The sequence below is a fragment of the Panthera onca genome, chromosome E1 (genome assembly GCF_046562875.1).
Source record: "Panthera onca isolate mPanOnc1 chromosome E1, mPanOnc1 haplotype 2, whole genome shotgun sequence".
Taxonomy (NCBI): domain Eukaryota; kingdom Metazoa; phylum Chordata; class Mammalia; order Carnivora; family Felidae; genus Panthera; species Panthera onca.
The window spans coordinates 2,336,211-2,357,473 of record NC_138352.1 but is presented as its reverse complement, the minus strand read 5'-3'; the positions used below and the strand labels follow the sequence as shown (position 1 = coordinate 2,357,473).

The 21,263-nt window shown below is 45.6% G+C and overlaps 1 protein-coding gene across 12 annotated transcripts in view; it reads left to right on the top strand.

Moving 5' to 3' along the window:
* The window catches only part of PITPNC1 (phosphatidylinositol transfer protein cytoplasmic 1), a 268,141-nt gene that overhangs the window by 228,322 nt on the left and 18,556 nt on the right, over positions 1 to 21,263 (top strand). For all 12 annotated transcript variants that reach the window (XM_078438266.2, XM_078438270.2, XM_078438269.2 and 9 more), the window contains 2 exons: positions 15,703 to 15,858; positions 19,238 to 19,301. In XM_078438266.2, the coding sequence (XP_078294392.1) occupies positions 15,703 to 15,858; positions 19,238 to 19,301 (220 nt within the window). The remainder of the gene's footprint in view (positions 1 to 15,702; positions 15,859 to 19,237; positions 19,302 to 21,263) is intronic.

The window sequence follows — 21,263 nt, the reverse complement described above, 5'->3', positions numbered from 1 at the left end:
GAGTGACGCGTGTCTCTGATACTTCACCTCTAGGAAACCTTAGCAGTTAGGCTTACCGTCTGTCATGCTAACTTCGAGCTGTCTGTGGCACCGGAGTCCAAGAGGGTGCCCAAGGCAGTTTGGGGCATTCTGTCACTGTCCGGCGTCCTTACCAGGCGTATTTTAGAAGAATAACTTTTAAGACTTTAAAAGAAGAAAGAAGGAGCCAAAAGTGAATAGATGCAACCGAGCTTTTCAATTCTGTCCCATGGAGGGACCCCTGGGTGGCTCAGTCGGTTATGCATCCGACTTCAGCTCAGGTCATGATCTCACGGTTTGTGAGTTCGAGCCCCGCGTCTGGCTCTGTGTTGACAGCTCAGCCTGGAGCCTGCTTCGGATTCTGTGTCTCCTTCTCTGTCTCTGCCCCTCCCCTGCTCACGGTCTGTCTCTCTCTCTCTCAAAAAAAAAAAAAAGAAGAATAAATGTTAAAAATTAAAAAAAAATTCTGTCCCGTGGAGAACCTGTTTAAGAAAACAGGCATTAAATCCACAACTTGCTCAGGACTTGGACCAGCTACATCAGCCTCTGCTGTTTTTAGTTTTATTAAATTAAAGCATCAGAATTTCTTAGCCCTTAGAGCAGAGCTCCCAAATCAGGTCAGAATCACCTTGACACCTTTAAAAAAAAAAAAAAAAAAAAAAAAAAAGCAGATATCTGGACCCTACCCTAGACTTACCAAACGAGACGGCAGTAAGACAGGACCCAAGGATCTACATAAAATTACACCGGGTTTGGGGAAATAGCCTCAGGGCAGACCTTCCCAACTTTTGCCTGCCGTGATACATGTGGAAAGTAGTTTTTTGACTGGCATATCAGGGAGGACCTCCCGGTGAGAGCTGACCAGCGTCGCGGGGTCAGATGGCCTAGTGTGCTTAGCCGGTGGCCAAGAGAAAGAGTATCTGTATCTTTCCACATCTATGATCTATTCAAGGTAAGGCAGCTCTGCCTAAGAGAGCTCCATTTTCTGTATTCGAGCTGTTGGGTTTTTTTATTATTTATTTTCTGTGGTCACGTTTTTCTGCCAACTTATCGTTATTTGATTTTGTGGAGGGAGAAGGTAATAGCAACCTAAGCCTGGAAAACTGCCTATTTCCCTACTAAGGGGAGGGGTCAATGCCTTTGAATATCACTCCATCTGTTGAGAATCTGATACCATCTGGGGAGTCACATCAGCGTTGTCCTTGCCAGCCAGTGGTGTTAATTATAATATACATTTGTGCAGGTTCCCTCCTAAATGGTTTCTGAGCTGGGGACTGGCTTCAGATTGACCCCCATTTAAGTTAATTTCCTCTCTCCAAGACTCACCGTGTCCAGCAGGCCCTTTGGCCCAGTCTTGTCCCGGCCTTTTCCCAGTTGGCTCTCCAAGAATCTGTGGCTACAAGGCTAATGACGGAGGTCATATTTTTCCCCTTGAGAGACAAGACGTGACCCTGTGATTCTCTCCTCCACTCCTTCTCTTTATTCAGACTCCCAAGTACAACTGTTCAGCTTCTGCTCCAAAAATATCCAGGAAAGAATAGGTGTTATTAAGTTGCCTGTCTCCGTCTTAAGGGGCCCAGAGAAAGACCTACAATTACCAGCTCATTCATTTGGGCCTCAGAAGTTTCAGCAGATTTCTCACAGAAGTGCTAGACCCAGACCTAGAGGGCCAAGAACTAACTTTTGAGAAAAATAAAAGTCATGGCTAAGTTGTTTTTATTCAGTTATGTCGCTTAAGCCTGACAATCCAATAGAATAGATACTGCCTCCATTTTATAAATAAGGAAACCGAAGCTCAGAGAATCTTAAATAACTTGCTGGAAGTTTCCAGAACCTCGATTTAGACCCCGAATTGTCCAGGCTTACAGACTGAGCTTCCCCCACACCAAGCTGGTTCCTTCGGTTAAAGCTGGAGGTACAACTGTTGTCTGTCTTTGAAGAACACTCAATTGGTTTCGTCTCTAAATGTACCTCATTAGCCCCGAGTCTCACTGATCATATGAATGGAGGATTTGGGGGAAAGACAGGGCAAGAGAAAGGGCCTTTTTAACTCCCCTTGGGTTTATTGATCTGCTAGCACTCCATTTTACATCTTTGGGGGAAATTTTCCTCTTTGTGAATATTCTAGAAAATAGTGGATTGGACAAAACAAACCTAGACTGGAAAAAATAAAAACTGGCCTTCCTATAACTAGGTAATGCAGGGACTCATTAAAGAAAAAAAAAAAAAAGATGTCCTAGCCCCTAAAGAGATCTCTCCAGACCCCAGTTTGGAAAACATTCCTTTTCTCACCCTATCATCCCCACAACAGTCTTGAAGTTTTTGGTTTTTTGTTTTCTTTAATGTTTATTAATTTTTGAGAGAGAGAGAGAGAGAGAGACAGAGTGCAGAGTGTGAACAGGGGAGGGGCAGAAAGGGAGACACAGAATCTGAAACAGCTCCAGGCTCTGAGCTGTCAGCACAGAACCCAAGGCGGGGCTCAAACTCGCAAGCCATGAGATCGTGACTTGAGCCAAAGTTGGACACTTAACTGACTTGAGCCACCCAGGCACCCCGACAGTCTTGAAGTTAAATAACCTGCCCAGGTTTACGCAGGTAGTCGTTGCTAGAACAGAAATTCGAACCCAGGCGTGTCTCGTTCCAAAGCCTTTTCTGTTGCCTCCTTAGTTCGGTTCCACAGAACCTTGCGCCCCTCAGAGGTGCTTCTGGGCTCAGTAAATAATGCAATGCATTGTGTCAAACAATAAAGGTTGAAATAGCCCTAGGACTCCACTTGTCACTTTCACCTGCCTTATAAATGTATTGGGATTCCCAATAATATTATATTTGGAAAAATGAAATGGGTCCTAAAGTTAAAATATGTCTGAAATCTCCTCCAGTTTTAAAAATGGAAATCCTGTATTGCCTTCAAATTACAGATTGATTGGCTGAGTGAACATCTCTATCCTGGTTTCTCTTCAAGTTGGAGGTCCAGGTTTCCCAAAATAATACAGTACATGAAAGGCAAGCTCGATTTAGGGACAGTTAATCCAGTGCTGATTGCTGTTGCCATGTTGCAACTCATCAAGAATATTTGTTAGTCTATTACAAGCTTTTGATTTATCAAGCTATCTAAGGGCCAAATTGTATGTCCTCGGTATGGATCAAGGCTCCTCATGCGTCATAGCCTGTGTCCAAACAGCACTGCTAAAAGCAGAGTGAGCAGGGACAGTCCACAGCAAGCAATCCCAGTTCAAAGGCTGCAAACCGAGCCAAGTCTGAACCACCCTCCTTTTTGAGCAGAGCTTGCCTCATGGGCTCTTAGGAGAGCTGGTGCCTGGCCTCACTGTCACACACAGTAAGACGGGGGTTCTTTGCAATGTGCCCTTGAGTGACCGTACTGGTTTTGATAAGGTGATCTTAAAAATATAAAGTCATATGTGTTAGTGCTGAAAGGAACAGGTTAGTGTTATGTAACAGGATTTTAGGGAGCCGTCTCTGGTTGCTCTAGAAATGGGAGCCAGGCCCAAAGCTGGGGACCAAGGGGTTATGACTCCACATTCCACGGGCAGGTGCTAATCACCGAGGCCAGGTTCTCCCCAGGGCTGGGACTGAGGTGGCCCAGCTGGCCCTCTCATCATGGCCGGGCCATCCGTCTTCCCACCCCACTCCCCTGCCCCCCTGCCCCGCTTCTAGTCTGTATTTGGAGAGGGGGGAGGAGAGTTCATTGGGGGTACACTTCTTGCCTAACCCCAAAGCCTTGTGAAGGGAGTGTTCGGAGGGCATTAATTACAGAAATTGGGACATCTGCAAAAAAGCTGACTCTTTGCCAAGCTGCAAACCTCCAGGTCCAGCCGTAGCACTGCCACCCTATGGGACAGGGGCGAGACTGAAAAGTGGCCCCAGAAGTTTGTAGGGGAACATAGACATTGATGCCTACTGCCCATCTGGAGATTTCTGAAGGAGGGGGCTTTTGGAAGGAGCCCATGGTGGGAGCTGGGGTGGAAATGTGGGTGAGTCCGTCAGGGAATAGGATGCAGACATTCCCTTGGTCCTCATGCAAAACGAAGATTATCGTGTACTGTTTTAGAGATTTGTCCGGAGAATTCTGGTATATTTGCCCTGAGACCAACTGTTGCTCCAGTTCTGCCACACTGACCTGGTGTCCGACAATTCAGTTCAGTTCTGACATTACCTGGAGTTGGCGTCAGACCCCACAAGTTCAAGGGCTCGGTCCCCCAAGGCCGCTCCCACTGTAGACGCCCGTCACGAGTCCGGGACCACGCATACAAGTCAGGGCTTCCCACAGCCTCCTCCTCTGGTTGGAAAATTTGCTAGGAAGGCTCGCAGAACTCGGGAAAACACTTTACTTATGTTTACTAGTTTATTACAAAGGGTACAGCTCAGGAACAACCAAATGGAAAAGAGGCACAGGCCGAGGTATGGGTGGGGGGAGGTGCAGAGTTTCCCTGCGCTCTCTGGGCCTGCCACACCCCCCAGCGCATCCCTGTGTCCACAGGGAGCTCTCCAGATCTTGTCAAGAGTTTTTCTAGTTCAATCTCCAGCCCCCCTTTCTCCCTCCCCAAAGGTCAGTGGGTGGGCCTGAGGGTTTCCACCCTCAGCACGAGAGCTTCCTGTAACCAGCTCCATTCTGAGGCCATCTGGGGACCTCACCCTAAGTCACCTCAAAATAGGTCTCTTATTATATAAAGATGAAAAGGAAAAGTGTATCTATAAAGTGCTTGACCCTGGCTGTGGTGCACAGGAAGCATCTAATAAACATTAGCTAGCGTGGTTATTTTTCCTTCCAGCCTCTCTTTCTTCTGATCACCTCTGAGGATTTTCTTTGGACTTAATCTTCTCCCTCGGTCCTAACAGGCATCAACAGTGGTTACCCTTCCAGCTGGAGACCACCGACTATTAAATTATTTTGTGGTTTGTGCTCATATTTTCCATTCTCATGCTCCCTCCTCCAGTAGAGTTTTGAGTTTTTCTGGCACTGAATTATAACTGAGAAGGGTTCAGAACACACACCAAAACGCCTCCCCACTACATCCCCCCTTTTCTCTGCCTTTCTGCATGTCAGTAGCACTTTATAAGTCAGGCTCCTTTAAGAGAGTCACTTTGCAGAGGAATAGCACAAATCACTCGGCGTTTGTGGTATACTCGAGTGCCAAGAGCAAATGCTTTAAAAATAGCACTTTAGGTATTAACTGCTAACAAAGCAAGAATTGGCTGCTTGTGGCTACAATTTGCATTTAGGGTTGTTGTTTGGTTTTTTTTTTTTTAAGCTGATGCACAGCAGTTGACCTTTTAAGTAAAGTTTTAGGTCACTTCTCCAACGCACTCTGAAAGCTCCTTAGTTTTGTTTTGCTTATTTCAACAGCTTTATTGAGAAAGAGTTCACATACCATACAATGACCCATTTCAAGTGGCCAATTTGACGGATTTCGGTGTATTCACAGATATGGGCAGCCATCATCACAATCAAATTTAGGACATGTTCATCGCCTCAAAAAGAAACCCTGCATGCTTTAACTATCACCCCCCCCCCCCCCACACACACACACACCCGGCTTTTTTACCCCCCCCCCCCGCCCCGATCCCACCCCAGCCCTAGGAAACCCCTAATCTTTTTGTCTCTGTAGATTTCCCAGGTCAAGATATTTCATCTGAATGGGATCCTTTAATATGTGGTCTGTTGTGACTAGCTGCTTTGAAAGCTCCTTAATTTTTTATGTGCATTCCTTTTAGGATTCAAGTTCAAGGAATCTGAGTCCAAATTCAGAGCCGAATTTTACCTGGTTGAAATGCCATTCATTGATGGGGAATGAGGATATATTCATCACTTTGGAGCCTTCAAGACTCCAAGAATGCAGGAAAAAAAGTCCGATAAGTGTTGTTAGTTCATCCCTATTTTAGGACTGAGCGTTGTAGTTACATAATGTAACAATTCCTACCCAGTTACTGCTTAGCCCTATTTCATTTAACATTTATCAAAAACTTCTAATTTCAATTAACAGGGCAAGCCCCCGTTGGATTTAGTCCTTTGTGGTTCACGTTGAAAGCATAATTAATCATGGAGACTTTAAATCTCAGTGAATGTAGACTGATAATATTGCCTCTGAGATGCTAGCTGAGCCCCAGCCAGGCCAGGACCTCCTGGGGGCTCCTCCTTGCACCTCCCGGATGTGAGACTGATTCTAACAAACAAAGAGACACCGTCTCGAAAGGACTGCACTAAATGAAGAGGCCCTCGGCTTCGCCTTTGTTCTGCTTTGTCCAAGTGCAAGATGGATGAAGCCTGGAGGCGTGAGTGACTCCAGGGAGAGGAAGCCTCCTAAAGAAGATGTGCCTGCATGGAAGGGGTGGCCAATGTGGAGGCCAAGGGCAGGCTGTTCCAAATGTGCCAATTTGGCATTTGGTTATTTTAAATAAAAGTTACTTAAGAGATTGGCTGTGCAAGAAGGACACTCCAGGACACCTGGCTGAATCCATTGGTAGAGCATGCAACGCTTGATCTCAGGGTTGTGAGTTCAAGCCTTGCATTGGGTGTGGAGATTACTTGAAAAAAAATAAAATCTTTAAAAAAAAAAAGGAGGACACTCAGACCCTTCTCTGTCCCCCGAATGCAGGAAATCAATCTCCCTTGTGAAAGGTAGCCTCATCAGGAAGTAGAGAGACCTCCTTATCACCAGAGGTGGGAAATTCAGGGTGCAGAAGCCTGTGTAAACAACCCTTGTTACGTTTTTGTGTATTTGCTACCCCAGCCCAAATTCTGTTTAGAATACCTTCCTAACTGAAGCTCCCAAAGTTTTCTCTGTCCTGTCAATCCCTCACAGATTTATTCTCTTTGTGTAAAATTTATGAAAACAGGGGCGCCTGGGTGGCTCAGTTAAGTGTCTGACTTCGGCTTAGGTCATGGTTTTGCGGTCCGTGAGTTCAAGCCCTGCATTGGGCTCTGTGATGACCTCTCCGAGCCTGGAGCCTGCTTCAGATTCTGTGTCTCCCTTTCTCTGCCCCTCCCCTGCTCACACTGTCTGTCTTTCTCAAAAATAAATAAACATGGGGGGGGGGGGGAAATACATATATATATATGTATATATATATACATATATACATATATATATATGTATCTTGGTAATTTCTTCAGGCCTCAATTTCCTTATTGGCCCTCTGTGCGCACATAATACCACTTTGGGTTTTTTCCTCCTGTTAATCTGTCTCATGTAAATTGAATTCTTAGTCCAACTGGAAGACCTTGAAAGTCAGAGGAAGAATTTTTCCTTCCCTTCACCAATTTGGTCCGTCTGGCTTGGGAGATTACCTCCCTCCACACAGATGGGCTGTAACTCACTACGAGGGCCCGATCTGCCATGTGCCAAGCCTGGGGAGTACCAGCAGACTCCAGAGCCAGAGCTCTCATCGGAGATGAATTTAGAAGCCCCCAGCCAGAGGAACTTGCAGCCTGACATGATCCCAGCCCCCCAGCCAGCTGCTGGGCTCCAGGAGCCGTACATCAAGCAGCCTGGAGGCAAGAGCACTGCTTCCCCGGCAGCCCGTGGATCCACCCGCAGCCAGGGCGCGAGGTTCATTGTTCCGTGACCCAGTGAGTGGGCATGCTACGCGAGAGCTAGTTACAGGGGACCCTGTAAGATTTGCCTTGTGAAAATTATGACCCACTGGTGTGGGCTGGGTTGTGTCCCCCAGAAGAGATATGTTGAAGCCCTTAACCCCCTGGCACCTGAGAATGTGAGCTTATTTGGAAATAGCATCCTTTTTTTTTTTTTAATGTTTTTTTATTTTTGGGAGAGAAAGAGCACCCAAGTGGGGGAGGGGCAGAGAGAGGGGAACAGAAGACCCAAAGCAGGTTCTGCACTGATAGCAAGCACAGAGCCTGACGCGGGGCTCAAACCCGCCAACCACGAGATCATGACCTGAGCCAGAGTCAGACACTTAACTGACTGAGCCACCCAGGCGCCCCGGAAATAGCATCTTTACAGAAGGAATCAAGTTAAAATGAGGCTGAGTGGACCCTAATCCAATGTGATTGATGTCCTCATTTAAAAAAAGCCAAGGTGGGAAAGTGTGGAATTCGTAATATTGGAGATGAAGGTGGAGCTTTTACAAACTTCATTTGAAAATAAAGAAACCTAGAAATGAAAGTTTAAAACCTAAAAATAATCCAAGTCTTATAAAGAATGAGTGAATCCTATCACAGAGTTTTTTTGAGTCAGGACCAAAATAGTACAGAAGCTATAGAAACACAAACCAGAAATTTAAAAAATTTAAAAGGTTAGAAGAAAGGTCAACTGATGTGTGAATGGGGCGATTTAGTCACTTATGTTCACAAACTCAAGTGAGAAAATGAAACTGAAGAAGATGATTTCAAGTGGAATGGATATTAGGGGGTGCATGGGCAAGGGTGGGGGAGGGGGAGAACATGACCAAGGAGAAAGGTGTGCAGTGACCAGAATATTTCAGATAAGACCCGGTGGTTTGATTTTTTTTTTCCATCCTCACTTAAAAGGCATTCAGCTGGACGTTCATTTCTGATCTTGAGGGGTTTAAAAAAAATTTTTTTAATGTTTATTTATTTTTGAAGGAGAGAGAGACAGAATGTGAGGGGCAGTGGGGGGGGGGGGGCAGGGAGAGGCAGCGAGAGAGGGAGACACAGAATCCGAAGCAGGATCCAGGCCCTGAGCTGTCAGCACAGAGCCCGATGCCGGGCTCGACCCCACAAACCGCGAGATCATGACCTGCGCCAAAATCGGACGCTCAACCGACTGAGCCACCCAGGCGCCCCAGATCTCGAGTTTTGATTAAAGGAGTCCTCCGGTAAATCCTCTCTCTTACCTCCCTCCCTCTCTTTGAAAATATTTTTTTTTAACGTTTATTTATTTTTGAGACAGAGAGAGACACAGCATGAACGGGGGAGGGGCAGAGAGAGAGGGAGACACAGAATCTGAAACAGGCTCCAGGCTCTGAGCTCTCAGCACAGAGCCCGACGCGGGGCTCGAACTCACGGACCGTGAGATCGTGACCTGAGCTGAAGTCGGACGCTTAACCGACAAGCCACCCAGGTGCCCCACCCTCCCTCTCTTTGAAAGTGAATCCCTAATTATAGGCCACGTATAAGATTTACTAGATGAAATCAGCAGCTGTAGATATGACACCAGACTTGCAAAAACATCAACCCACTGTTGCCATAAAAAGCCCAATTGTTAATTGCTTCTTTGGCATCTGGCTATAACAAAAACACCCTTTGCTGTTTAACATTGAAAGTAAATGTAGTGGCAAGAACATTTGGCCTAGAATTAGGGGAGCTGGGATTCTAGTCTCCTCCTTGTGACCTAGTGCTTCTGTGGCGTGATCAGGAGCCACACATAGATGTTGGCATGTGCATGGTTTTCGCTGTGCAGACGTTACTTTTCCAGTCTTCTTCAGAGCTGATGGTTGCCGTGAGGGCCTGTGATTCTTCACTGTTTGGGAAAATGTGACCTACCAGCGTTCCCTGCTTAATGTTGCAGAGTCTCGCTTGGTTTCTTGAGAAGCCCATGCCTAGAATGTATATGAAGATTCGGGAACAGGTACCATTTCAAAGTCAAGTAGTTGCCAGCCCAAGAGGCGAGCTAAGGCTAGTCCATGAACCAGGGCAGGGCGCCGCCGGGTGGCTCCGGGACCTTCATCTTCAGGCCTCTCTCCGACTCCCTGCACAAGATCCGAGACGCATGAAGGCAGTCAGGCCCCAGCCATGGCTTTTACCCCATTCCCCCACCTCCTGTGCCTGGCCCCTTGCTCTGTTTGCGGGGTCCTTTGTCTCCCACACGTCTGCGTTGCTGAGAGAGTTGCCTTCCCGCCTTCCGCCACTTGCTGGCTCCGTAACTGTGGTTTGATTACCCACTTGCAAACTCAAGAAGGATGACGTTCTCTCAGGTTCTCAGGGGTTTGCCTATGTGTATTCTGGTCGGCCAAAGCATGGAGGCCATGTCTTCTAAGCTTCAAGCTAGCTGCTGTCCAGGGGCACCTGGGTGGCTCAGTCGGTTAAGCGTCCGACTTCGGCTCAGGTCATGGTCTCGCGTTTCGCGGGTTTGAGCCCCACATCGGGCCCTGTGCTGACGGCTCAGAGCCTGGAGCCTGCTTCGGATTCTGTGTCTCCCTCTCTCTCTGCCCCTCCCCACCTCGTGCTCTCTGTCTCTCAAAAATAAATAAACGTAAAAAAAAAATTGTTTCAAAAAGGATAGTTACTGTCCACGTGCTGACAATTATACTCCTCATTTGCCTTTTGTTGGAAAGTTAGTAGGCAGGTGGCGAAAGAAACCAAGCCTCCCTGTTTAACTCCAGCTCCTGTCTGTTAACTCACATTGAGTACGTGGCAGCTGTAAATTTTTTGACGAGACTTAACTGGGCAGATCTTCTGTTCCTCACGATGTATGTTTGGACTGAAATATCCAATTTGACCTGTTCCCTCGCATGGCTGCTGGCTTCTTAGCTGGAATGGGTGGGCACTTCTCCGCAAGGCCATCTTGGGCTTCCCCCCAACATGGTGGGCTCAGGGTAATCAGACCAGACTCCGTACGTCGTGTCAGGCGTCCGGTTACTAGCTTCCTTTAGAGGCCTGAACTGACGCAGTTTCTCTTCTGCCATTTGCAATTGGTCAGAGCATGACCTAGGCCAACCTAGATTCAAAGTGAGGGGAGGTAGCCTCCATCTCTTGGTGGGAGGAACAGCATACTGGCACAGAGAGGGAAGGAACTGCTGGAGGCCATCTTTGGAGATTATCCACCAGAGACTCCCTGGTGATACCTCTTGATTTATTGGTTTTCTCTTTCTATTCTCAATGGCGTTGTAGACTGTAGGAACATGGGGTAGGCAGGAATTAGTCCCGTGGCCTTAAACCATCAAATCTCCTACCAGCAATTCCAGGGTACTTTGGAAAAGCATCAGTGGCTCTGCCCTTGACTGCAGGATTGGGCATGTTACTCAAACACATCTGAGACTGCCTTCGGAGTACCGTAATAGCTAACGTCAGTTGAACACTTGCCGTGAACCAGACCCTAGGCCTGTGCCTTTTTCCTGAATCATGTTATTATTAAATTAACATAATCTTTCCAGGCCTGTATGTATATTTCAGTAGTCGTTTCTGGGCTGGTTCGGGTGATAAAAACACAGCGTGACAATATTGGTATCAAAGATTCGAAAATGCTACCCATACTCCAATCTACAGCTATTCCTTTCACAGAACACTTATTCCTATGGGATACTTACTGTGCCTTCTCTTTTCCTTCTCTCTTTCAGAATCTCTTTTGCCAATTGAGTATTCCATTAATTATATATTTGTCCCGCTCTGGTCCCTGCTACCTCCAGGCCCAATGTCTTCCTGCAACCGATGCCAATGAGGGACCCGGGGGAAGGTCAAGGAATGGAAATCAGCCAAGTAGAGCTCTGTGACCACACACAGCCCACACCTTCCAGGGCGTGCGAATGTGCACGCGCGCGCGCGCGCACACACACACACACACACACACACACACACAGCTGCTGCTGCTGCCCTCCCACACCCCTCAGGGCAAAGAAACCAGGTCAAGGGAGAGCATAATGTAATATCTGGTTCTCTACTGTGCCCACATTGTGCGTTCAGTAAATGCTTAGGATAATGACTGTTATAATATTACTTTATGCAGGACTTTCAGGAATCTCAGAACTAGTACATACCCTGAAAAATCCGACTAAGGTAGCACGTGGCATTTTTATACTGCATTGGTGTGTTTTTCACAGCTTTGTCGATACATAATTTACATAACGCTCACCCATTTAAGGGGTACAGTTAAATGGCTTTTAGCATATTTATAGAGTTGTCAGCCGTCACCTTAAACCTGATTTTAGTGGGGCGCCTGGGTGGCGCAGTCGGTTGGGCGTCCGACTTCAGCCAGGTCACGATCTCGCACTCCGTGAGTTCGAGCCCCGCGTCAGGCTCTGGGCTGATGGCTCAGAGCCTGGAGCCTGTTTCTGATTCTGTGTCTCCCTCTCTCTCTGCCCCTCCCCCGTTCATGCTCTGTCTCTCTCTGTCCCAAAAATAAATAAATGTTGAAAAAAAAAAAAAAAATTAAAAAAAAAAAAAAAAACAAACAAAAAACCTGATTTTAGAGCATTTTCATCAGCCCCAAGAGAAACTCTGTTTCCATAGCAGCTCACCCCAGCTCAGGCCACTACTCTGCTCTCTTTCTCTGTAGGTTTGTCTACTCTGGATATTTCAGATAAATGGAATTATGCGATGTGGCCTTTGATGACTGGCTTCTTCTGCTTATTGTAATGTGTTTTGAAGTTCATCCGTGCTATAGAGCATGGATCAGTACCTCATTCCTTCTAATGGCTGGATAATCTTCCATTGTATGGATGGACCACATGTTGCGTATCCATTCATCAGATGATGGACACTCGGGCTGTTTCTATTTTTTGCCTATTAGGAATTTGAACGTTCATGTGCAAGGTTTCGCATGGACATAGGTTTCAGTTCTGTTGGGGAGGTATCTTGGAGTGGAATGGCAGAGCCAAATTCACTCCGTATTAACCTTTCGAGGGACTACCCCGTCGTTTTTCAAAGTGGCCACACTGTTTTATATTCCCATCCTCAAGGTGTGAGGGTTCTAATTTTTTCACACGCTTGCCGGCAGTTGTAATGATGCACGTGGCATTTTTCACCTGTCTTTCACTTTAAGATTTACCCAAATGTAGCTGAGATGGTGATGCCCAGCCATGGGTGTGTATGGTGGGTCCAAACAACTCAGGCATTCATTCAACAAACATTTGTTCGGCCTGTGTTGTGTACCAGCATCATGGGCATTCAGCCTCCACTGGGCTCAAGATGACTGTGGTCTTGTGGAAATGGGCAAGCACACCAATGATGAGAGTCCTTCCCACCTGCCAGGCTCATGGCAGAAGAGGCTTTGGAAGCATAAAGGAGGAGTGTTCATTCGGAACCACATAGGACAGTGTTCTGGGAGGAGGGGACCCTCAAGCTGAGCCTTACAGAAGGAAAAGAAGAGTGAGGCAAAGTGGAGGAGTTGGCTGGGGAGGAAAATTTTCAGGAAGAAGAACTGACACTTGCCTAGAAGGTTCTGGAGCCCTGGAGCATGGGGATGCAGGAGCTTCATAAGGCTGAAGGGAACGGTGTGGCTTTGGAACAGTGGTCCAGAAGAGCTGCTGGAAAGGTAGGCAAGATCATAAAGGGCCTTGTATTTCATGCCAGGCATTTTAATGTTATCCTGAAGTCACGGTGCTGTAGGCGGATTTTGAGGAAGGCAGCAATGGGATTAAGTCTTCATTTGGGAGGTCACTCTGGCAGCAGCATGGGGAATGTCGGCGAGAGGCAGAGGCCACAGGGGCAGGGAGGCTGTGGGCTCTGCCTGGACGTCGCTGAGGGCCTGGCATCAGCCTCGTGTGGGAGTTGGTCTCGGGGTTGTGCTGTGTTTTCTGGGGGAGCCACAGTTCTGGGAGTGGCCACCGCAGCCAAAGTCTTGTCCGCAGGAGGCACGCCAGTAAAGAAAGGCAGGGGCAGCCTGCCAGCCCCTCAGAGCCAAGCCAGACGTCCCTGCCAGAGCCTCAGCCAGACCCCAGTGATAACACTCTCTTTAGTTGTAAGGATCCTGCTTGCACCTGCTGGACCTACCCCTGAGGCACAGTCCGGGCTGAGTTAAAAGGGCTGGGCAGCCCGAGATAATCCAGTTCCGTGGCTCAGACTACCTCCCTTCCTGCACAGGGTCCCCAGGTCTCTCTTGGACGGGGCGGTGGGGGGAGCCTCATTCTGCTTTATCTTGTGGCCTCTGCTGTGTTTGGGGGGCTCATTTCCTCCAAATTCCTACATCCCCCTGAGCGGGGGCAGGGTTGTGGTAGAGGGGAGCCCCGAAACAGAGCTGGACAGTAATCCCCAGAGCAAAGTCTTCTGTGTGTTAACGAAAATTCTCTCCTACATAAATTTTTAAACATTTTTTTTAATCATACACGTTGTACACCTTAAGCCTACACAGTGTTATCTGTTACTAACTCTAAGCTGGGAAAATAAATAAAAATATTTTTAGGTGTATATATGCATTTTCTCTTACTTTATTAATTCACACATTTCTTCTGAGGTCTCTCTGAAAAATAATCCTCTGATGAGATAAATCAGAAGCTGGGGCACCTGGGTAGCTCAGTTGGTTAAGCGTCCAACTTCGGCTCAGGTCATGATCTCACAGTTTGTGGGTTCGAGCCCCGCGTCGGGCTCTGTGCTGTTGGCTCGGAGCCTGGAGCCTGCTTCGGATTCTGTCTCTCTCTCTCTCTCATTCTCTGCCCCTCCCCTGCTCATACTCTGTCTCTCTCTGTCTCAAAAAATAAATAAAACATTAAAAAAAAATTTCTTTTTAAATAAAAAATCAGAAGCCGATTTCCACATGGCAATCATTGAGGAAATATTAAATGGTTAAACATTAAAACAATTTTTTTAATCTTTCTTATTTATTTGTTTCTTTGTTTTTAAATATTTTATATATTTTGGGGGCACCTGGGTGGCTCATTAGGTTAAGTGTTCGACTTTGGCTCGTGTCACGATCTCACGGTCCGTGAGTTCAAGCCCCACGTTGGGCTCTGTGCTGACAGCTCGGAGCCTGGAGCCTGCTTCAGATTCTGTGTCTCCCTCTCTCTCTGCCTTTCCCTGTTTGTGCTCTGTCTCTCTCTCTCTCTCTCTCTCTCTCTCTCTCTCTCTCAAAGATAAATAAACATTAAAAAAAATTGTTTTAAGCTGTTGTGAATATTCAAGTACAGTCTTTTGATGGACAAATGCACCCATTTCACCTAGAAATTGAATTGTCGGGTCATAGGTAGGTGCATATGCTTAGCTCTTAGATATTTATACACATTGTTGAGCAATTGTCCAAATTTACACACCCAGTAATGGGTTGGACCTAAAAAAAATTTTTTTTGTAAAGTTTATCGAACCTAAGGTCAGAGAAAATACAATGCAGTGGCACAAATCTGGCTTTTTTTTTTTTTAATATTTATTTCTGAGAGAGGGAGACAGAGCACAAGCAGGGGAGGGACAGAGAGGGAAACACAGAATCTGAAGCAGGCTCCAGGCTCTGAGCTGTCAACACAGAGCCCGACGCAGGGCTCGAACCCACAAATCGTGAGATCACGACCTGAGCCAAAGCCTGTTGCTTAACTGACTGGGCCACCCAGGCATCCCAGCACAAATCTGGCTTAAAATCATGTTTTTGAGGGGTACCTGGCTACCTAAGTTGGTGGAATGGGCAACTCTTGATCTCAGGTTTGTGAATTTGAGCGTAGAGATTACTTAAAAATAAAATCTTTCAAATGTGAATAAATAAATAAATCCCGTTTTTGACATGTGAATAGGTGAGCTATCATTTTGCTATTTACTTACACCGTAAGCCCCTCTTCTGATTGAGATGTATATAATTCCCCCTTTTAATTAAGTGTACAATTCAGAGGGTTTTAGTGTATTCACAAAAGCTATGCAACTCCCACCATTACCTGGTTCCAGAACATTTTCATCGCCCCAACAGGAACCGTTTTATCCATTAGTAGTGACTCCAACACCTGGCAACCACTCATCTTGCTGGTCTCGATGGACTTACCTATTCTGGAAATTTCCTATATAAATGATAATTAAGCTTTAAAGTTATCATTTCTTTGATGTATCCTTTTCAGGATCCTAAACACTTCAAGTCAGAGAAGACAGGACGCGGCCAATTAAGGGAAGGCTGGAGAGATAGTCATCAACCCATCATGTGTTCCTACAAGCTGGTGACCGTGAAGTTTGAGGTCTGGGGACTTCAGACCAGAGTGGAACAATTTGTACACAAGGTAAGTGAATAAACAGCAGTTCCCGGACTGTGGACACAGTGACTTGTTTTTTTGTCTTTGTTTTTGTTTTTTTAATGTTTATTTATTTTTGAGAGAGGGGAGGGCAGAAAGAGAGGGGGACAGAGGATCCGAAGCAGGCTCTGGGCTGACAGCAGAGAGCCTGATGTGGGGCTTGAACTCACGAACCGTGAGATCGTGACCTGAGCCGAAGTCGGATGCTTAACCAAGTGAGCCACCCAGGCTCTCCGTGACTGTCTTTATTGTCAGCTGGAGTGCACAACGCACAACACCTGTACAGTGCTGAGCCAACACGAGCCAACTGCATCTAGAAAACCCTGTTTTCGTGAAAATGCCTCTTACATCCAGGCTTAATTTGATGTTTTGCGCTTCATTTCTCATTCCGTGACCTCCGTGTCTGTTGGATGAGTATATTCAGGAAATTAACTGAATTTAAAACATACTTCTCCCTCTGGCATCAGGCTAACCTCGTTGCAGGCAGAAGTACTTGTACTTGGTACTTGGGTACTTGGATTCCAGGCAGAGGCACGGGGCTTGTCTGTGTGTGCAGCCCCCAAGATCATTCTCACTCAAAAGACTCTGCAAATATAGACACTTAAGGTAGAAGACGCCCCAAGAGAAAACACGATTGTCCCCTAAATGGTGCATCTCAGTATTTCTGGTCATTTAATAATTCTATTACCAAAGAATTATTAATAGCCTCGAAACACAGATTTCAACTGTATACCCACTTTAGCTAAACATGTTAATTGTGTAGCAGGAAATCATCACCTGGTGATGACTTAAGTTTGTTAGGGGCTTCTAGAGTATGACTGTTACCTCATGGAAACAAATGGAAAATGTAGTGTTTTGCATTACCCTTTGTAGTGCCTCCCATTTTCATAAAAATAAATACTACCCACATTGTCTCTACATTCCAGATAGGCTGGATATCTGTTTATTTTTCCACTTAAAAACTGATAAAGAATAGCTTTCTGAAATTCTTTTGGGGCCGCTGGAATTTAACGTTAATGCACTGAGCTTTGTGTTACTTACTTAGACGGATTGGTCTACTGAGATTGAAGGCCGATTGGCAATAACACGTATACATTTTGAATTTAAGTACAAAGGAATAGATTGAACCTGGGCTCATGAGAATGGCAGACTCTAGAACAGATCTGAGAGCTTTGGTGTGTTTTTAACGGAGAGGTGTATCGTTCTTCTGCGCTCTAGAGCCCTGTCGGCCCAGCCAGAGGTGGGAGCCACGTGAGAGACACATAGAAATCAAGAGACACATAGAAATCAAGCCACGTGAGAGACACATAGAAATCAAGAGGTGGGAGCCACGTGAGAGACACATAGAAATCAAGAAAACAGGACCACCTGTTTCCCAGCCGTGTCCCAAGCGATTAAGCGGGAAGACGCTCCCGGCTCTGTGTCTAACCTGGGCTGTATCTTCTTTGACTTCCTGCACTATCTCTACCCCCTTATTTTTTAGCCCAAAATGATCTCCTCTTCTCGGGGCCACTACACAGAGCACTTGTCACATCCTCCTTTCTCTTCTCAAAGCCTATTTAGATTGCTGTAGGGCTTATTGTGTTTCTTTTCTCATCCGATGACTTTGGCTAGTTTTGAGATTCTGTTTCTTTACAATACCTGTAGGAATTATGCTCTAGTAAAAGGCATGCCCGTTTCCAAATATAAGGAAGTGTTATCTACACCCCCTAACCACACCTGCTGTGGCCCATGAGCTGCTAATGAGTATAGGAGGCTAGTATTTGCATGCGTTTAAAGTACCAGGAATGCCTTTCTCTGAATACTTTTGTTTTTTAAGAATCTATTCACAGTTAAGGGGGAAAAAAATGTTCGAAAGCGAGCCATTAGCACATTATTGAATTCTTGGTTCCAGCAGACAGCTGTGTTGTGCTTAATGTAATAGGGTATATTTTACTGATGGCTCGATGCCGTTCTTTTCATTTCCATGAATTTGACAGTCAGCACTTGAGTGTGTATGGTTTCATGTTGTTTCTTATTTTCGTGACATATTTCCTCCTTCCAAATCATAAAAGCCTCACCAGCTATCCAGAGGCATGGAGAAATAAACACTTCATTATAAACGCTTCCCTTGTTTCTGCAAATTCGCCAGATTAAACTCCTTCATTTACTGAAACGTGCTTGAACCTTTCGTGAGAGGTTTTTGACAATTGCTGGATTTTGTTTGGCAGGAAGAAAGGAATGTTGAAGGGAGCGTGTGCGTATCCAAGAAACGTAAAGCGGCATATTTATAGAGGACAAAAAGAGCACCAGAAGATTCATAAATAAATAAATAAATAAAATTAAAACTCATGAACAGTGTTACACACAGGCACACATATACACACAAGCTATGTATATATTATCTTTCTTAGTCTTCTGTTGCCATTGCGTGTCACTACAAGAAACAATTTCATTCCTTTTGTCTCCTAGCCAAGCTTACCATCCCCATCTGTTCTATACCTGCTGAGGTCTCTTTATTTCGTCTCTTTCTTTTCTAAAAAAAAAATTTTTTTTAACGTTTATTTATTTTTGAGACAGAGAGAGACAGAGCATGAACAGGGGAGGGTCAGAGAGAGGGAGACACAGAATCTGAAACAGGCTCCAGGCTCTGAGCTGTCAGCACAGAGCCCGACGCAGGGCTTGAACTCACGGACTGCGAGATCATGACCTGAGCCGAAGTCGGCCGCTTAACCGACTGAGCCACCCAGGCGCCCCTATTTCGTCTCTTTCAATAATACTTGTGTAAACTGCTTTTTTCCCCTTCTGTTATGTGCAAGTCACTCCCCAAATGATATTTCTTTATCTCATATCCCACACCTTCAATTAAATTTTTAAAAAAAAATTTTTTTTATCAATATTTAGGTTATTTCCTCAGGGAAGAGTTAAGTGCTCTTTGCTTAGAAGTCACTTGCTATCCAGAAAAGCATTCTTGATTCCCAACACCTAGGACCTCCTTGCACCAGCGAGACACGCACCGTCCCACAAGCGAAAAGTTGAACCTGTTTTAGGTAAAGATAAATGAAAAGTCTCAGGGTGATGAGCTTAGAGATCCATCCCAGCCCCTGCTGTACGACTGCCAAGTAAGGTTGTCCACAATGTATACACTCCCAGTCCAAGTTTCAAACAAGATGAAGAGATTAACTTACAGCGAGTAGAGCACGCCATGGAAGGACTCGGGACGAACGAGCCCGTATCTGTGTCCATGAGACTATAATTGCCGTCCCATGGACAGAGTGATTGAGAAATTTGTAATTGCCAGGATTCCTAGAATTGGGAACAACCTATTTTCTGGATCGTTTTCGTCAGACGTGGTTATTACTTCACCTTCCTCCTTCTACTTTTTTAGGTGGTCCGGGATATTCTGCTGATTGGACATAGACAGGCTTTTGCATGGGTTGATGAGTGGTATGGTAAGTCACCTTCCCCACCTTCATCCCACCTGGCTTCAGATGCTACCTAGAAAGACACAGCAAAGGCAGGACTATTCCGCCCTGAATTGCCAGCAGCGCTGTCTGTGGGAACATAACAAAGAAGAGTATAACGATCGAAGCTTTGTCTCAAATAACCACGGTACAGCTGGCCCTTGAACAACACGGGTTTGAACTGTGTGGATCCACTTAGGCAGATTTTCTTTTTCACTAAACACAGTACACTGCTGTAAATGTGTTTTCTCTTCCTTATGATTTTCTTAACAACATCTTCTTTTCTCTAGCTTTCTTGATGGTAAGAATACAGAATTGATTACATGGAACATACAAATATGTGTTCGTCAGCTGTTAATGTTATCAGTAAGGCTTCCAGTCAGTCGTAGGCTATTGGAGGGAGTCAAAAGTTACGCATGGATTTTCGATTCCGCAGGAGAGCATGTGCGTGTTGGCGCCCCTAACGCCCTAATTGTTCAAGGGTCAACTGTACTTAGTTATTGACTAATAAGTAGGACCTCCGTACCTTTGCTGCTGGCATACTTGAGAACACAAGGGCTCTGTACTTCTGTTGGATGGGTTTTAAACCCATCCTGATTTATCCCAGACTTCGATTCAAGATCAAAACTGTCTGAAGCATCATATCAAGTGAAAGTGAATCCTTGGATTCACAGGACACTTTGCAATACTCTTTCACTAAAAACCTAAGGATTCTGCAAGGATCCATAGGTGCCCCTTCATCCTAACTAAGACTGTTGTGGCTTTTTTCTTTTTCTTTCTTTCTTTCTTTCTTTCTTTCTTTCTTTCTTTCTTTCTTTTCTTTCTTTTCTTTCTTTCTTTCTTTCTTTCTTTCTTTCTTTCTTTCGTTTTTTTTCATGATTTGGGAGGAGTTAAACAAGTTCTGCACATTTCCACTAAAAGAAAATAAGGTTTGCTTCATCCTGTGATGGATGGACCACCCTTTCCAGATTCGCAGCACTATCATTTCATCCACATGAATCTTCTACATTCCCAGAATCAGTCATCAGAGGCTCTTGTCCTTGACTATAAATAGAGATGAACACACCCAATTGGTGACTTGGGTTAGATCTGATTAGCCAATGAAATGCTGTCCTCCTTGGCCTCTTCCTAAGTCAATTGAATTTGTCCTCAGTGTAACCTACATTGCATTTTGGTGCTTGTCTGTCATTGTTCCACCAATCCCTCCCTCTTATTAGCAGAAGATATCAAATCCACAATGAAAAGATACATTGGACTAAACAGGCAAAGAAAATGATTGTCATTAATGTCATTAGCTGCTTCGAGCCACATTTCAAAAGACCTTGTTCTGGAGGGCTTGGTCTGTGTGTGTATGTGTGCGTGTGTGTGTGCATTTTTCCCAGATCTGCATCTTCTGGAGAGCCAAGTGCATCTTCCTGGGTTTGTCCAAAGGCAGACCTCTGGAAGAGATTCTTTTGAAAGATCATCATTTGTTCGTTCTTACCGCACACCCCCAGGACACTGCTTACGTGTAGCAGATGTTGGCTTGCCACATTGTCATGATTTTCATGATGTCTCCCCAAGGCAGGTAGAGGGAGAGCCTCCTGTGATTACTTACCCTGATCATGAAACAAATATTTCTGCTTCCCGCCCCCCCCCCCCCTATACACACACACCCGGAGCTTTTCTCAGCTTCTTAGAGAGGGCGCATAGACGCAAAAAATCCTGAAGACTTGCTGCTCTCTCTGAACTTTGACTTCTCTAAGCTCGTGGTGTCCTTGCCACCAACACTAAGAGAATATCAAAAGGATATTCAGAGAATAATTGGCAAGTGAATGGGGACCTGAATGGCCAAGAATCTGACACTTTGAAGACGAAGAGACAGGGAGAGCACTTTGATAGATTTCCTTCCAGTACCAGAATGCCATAGAGGTCTTTTCAGAAAAGGCAACATCAAAAAGGGTAGCTGGG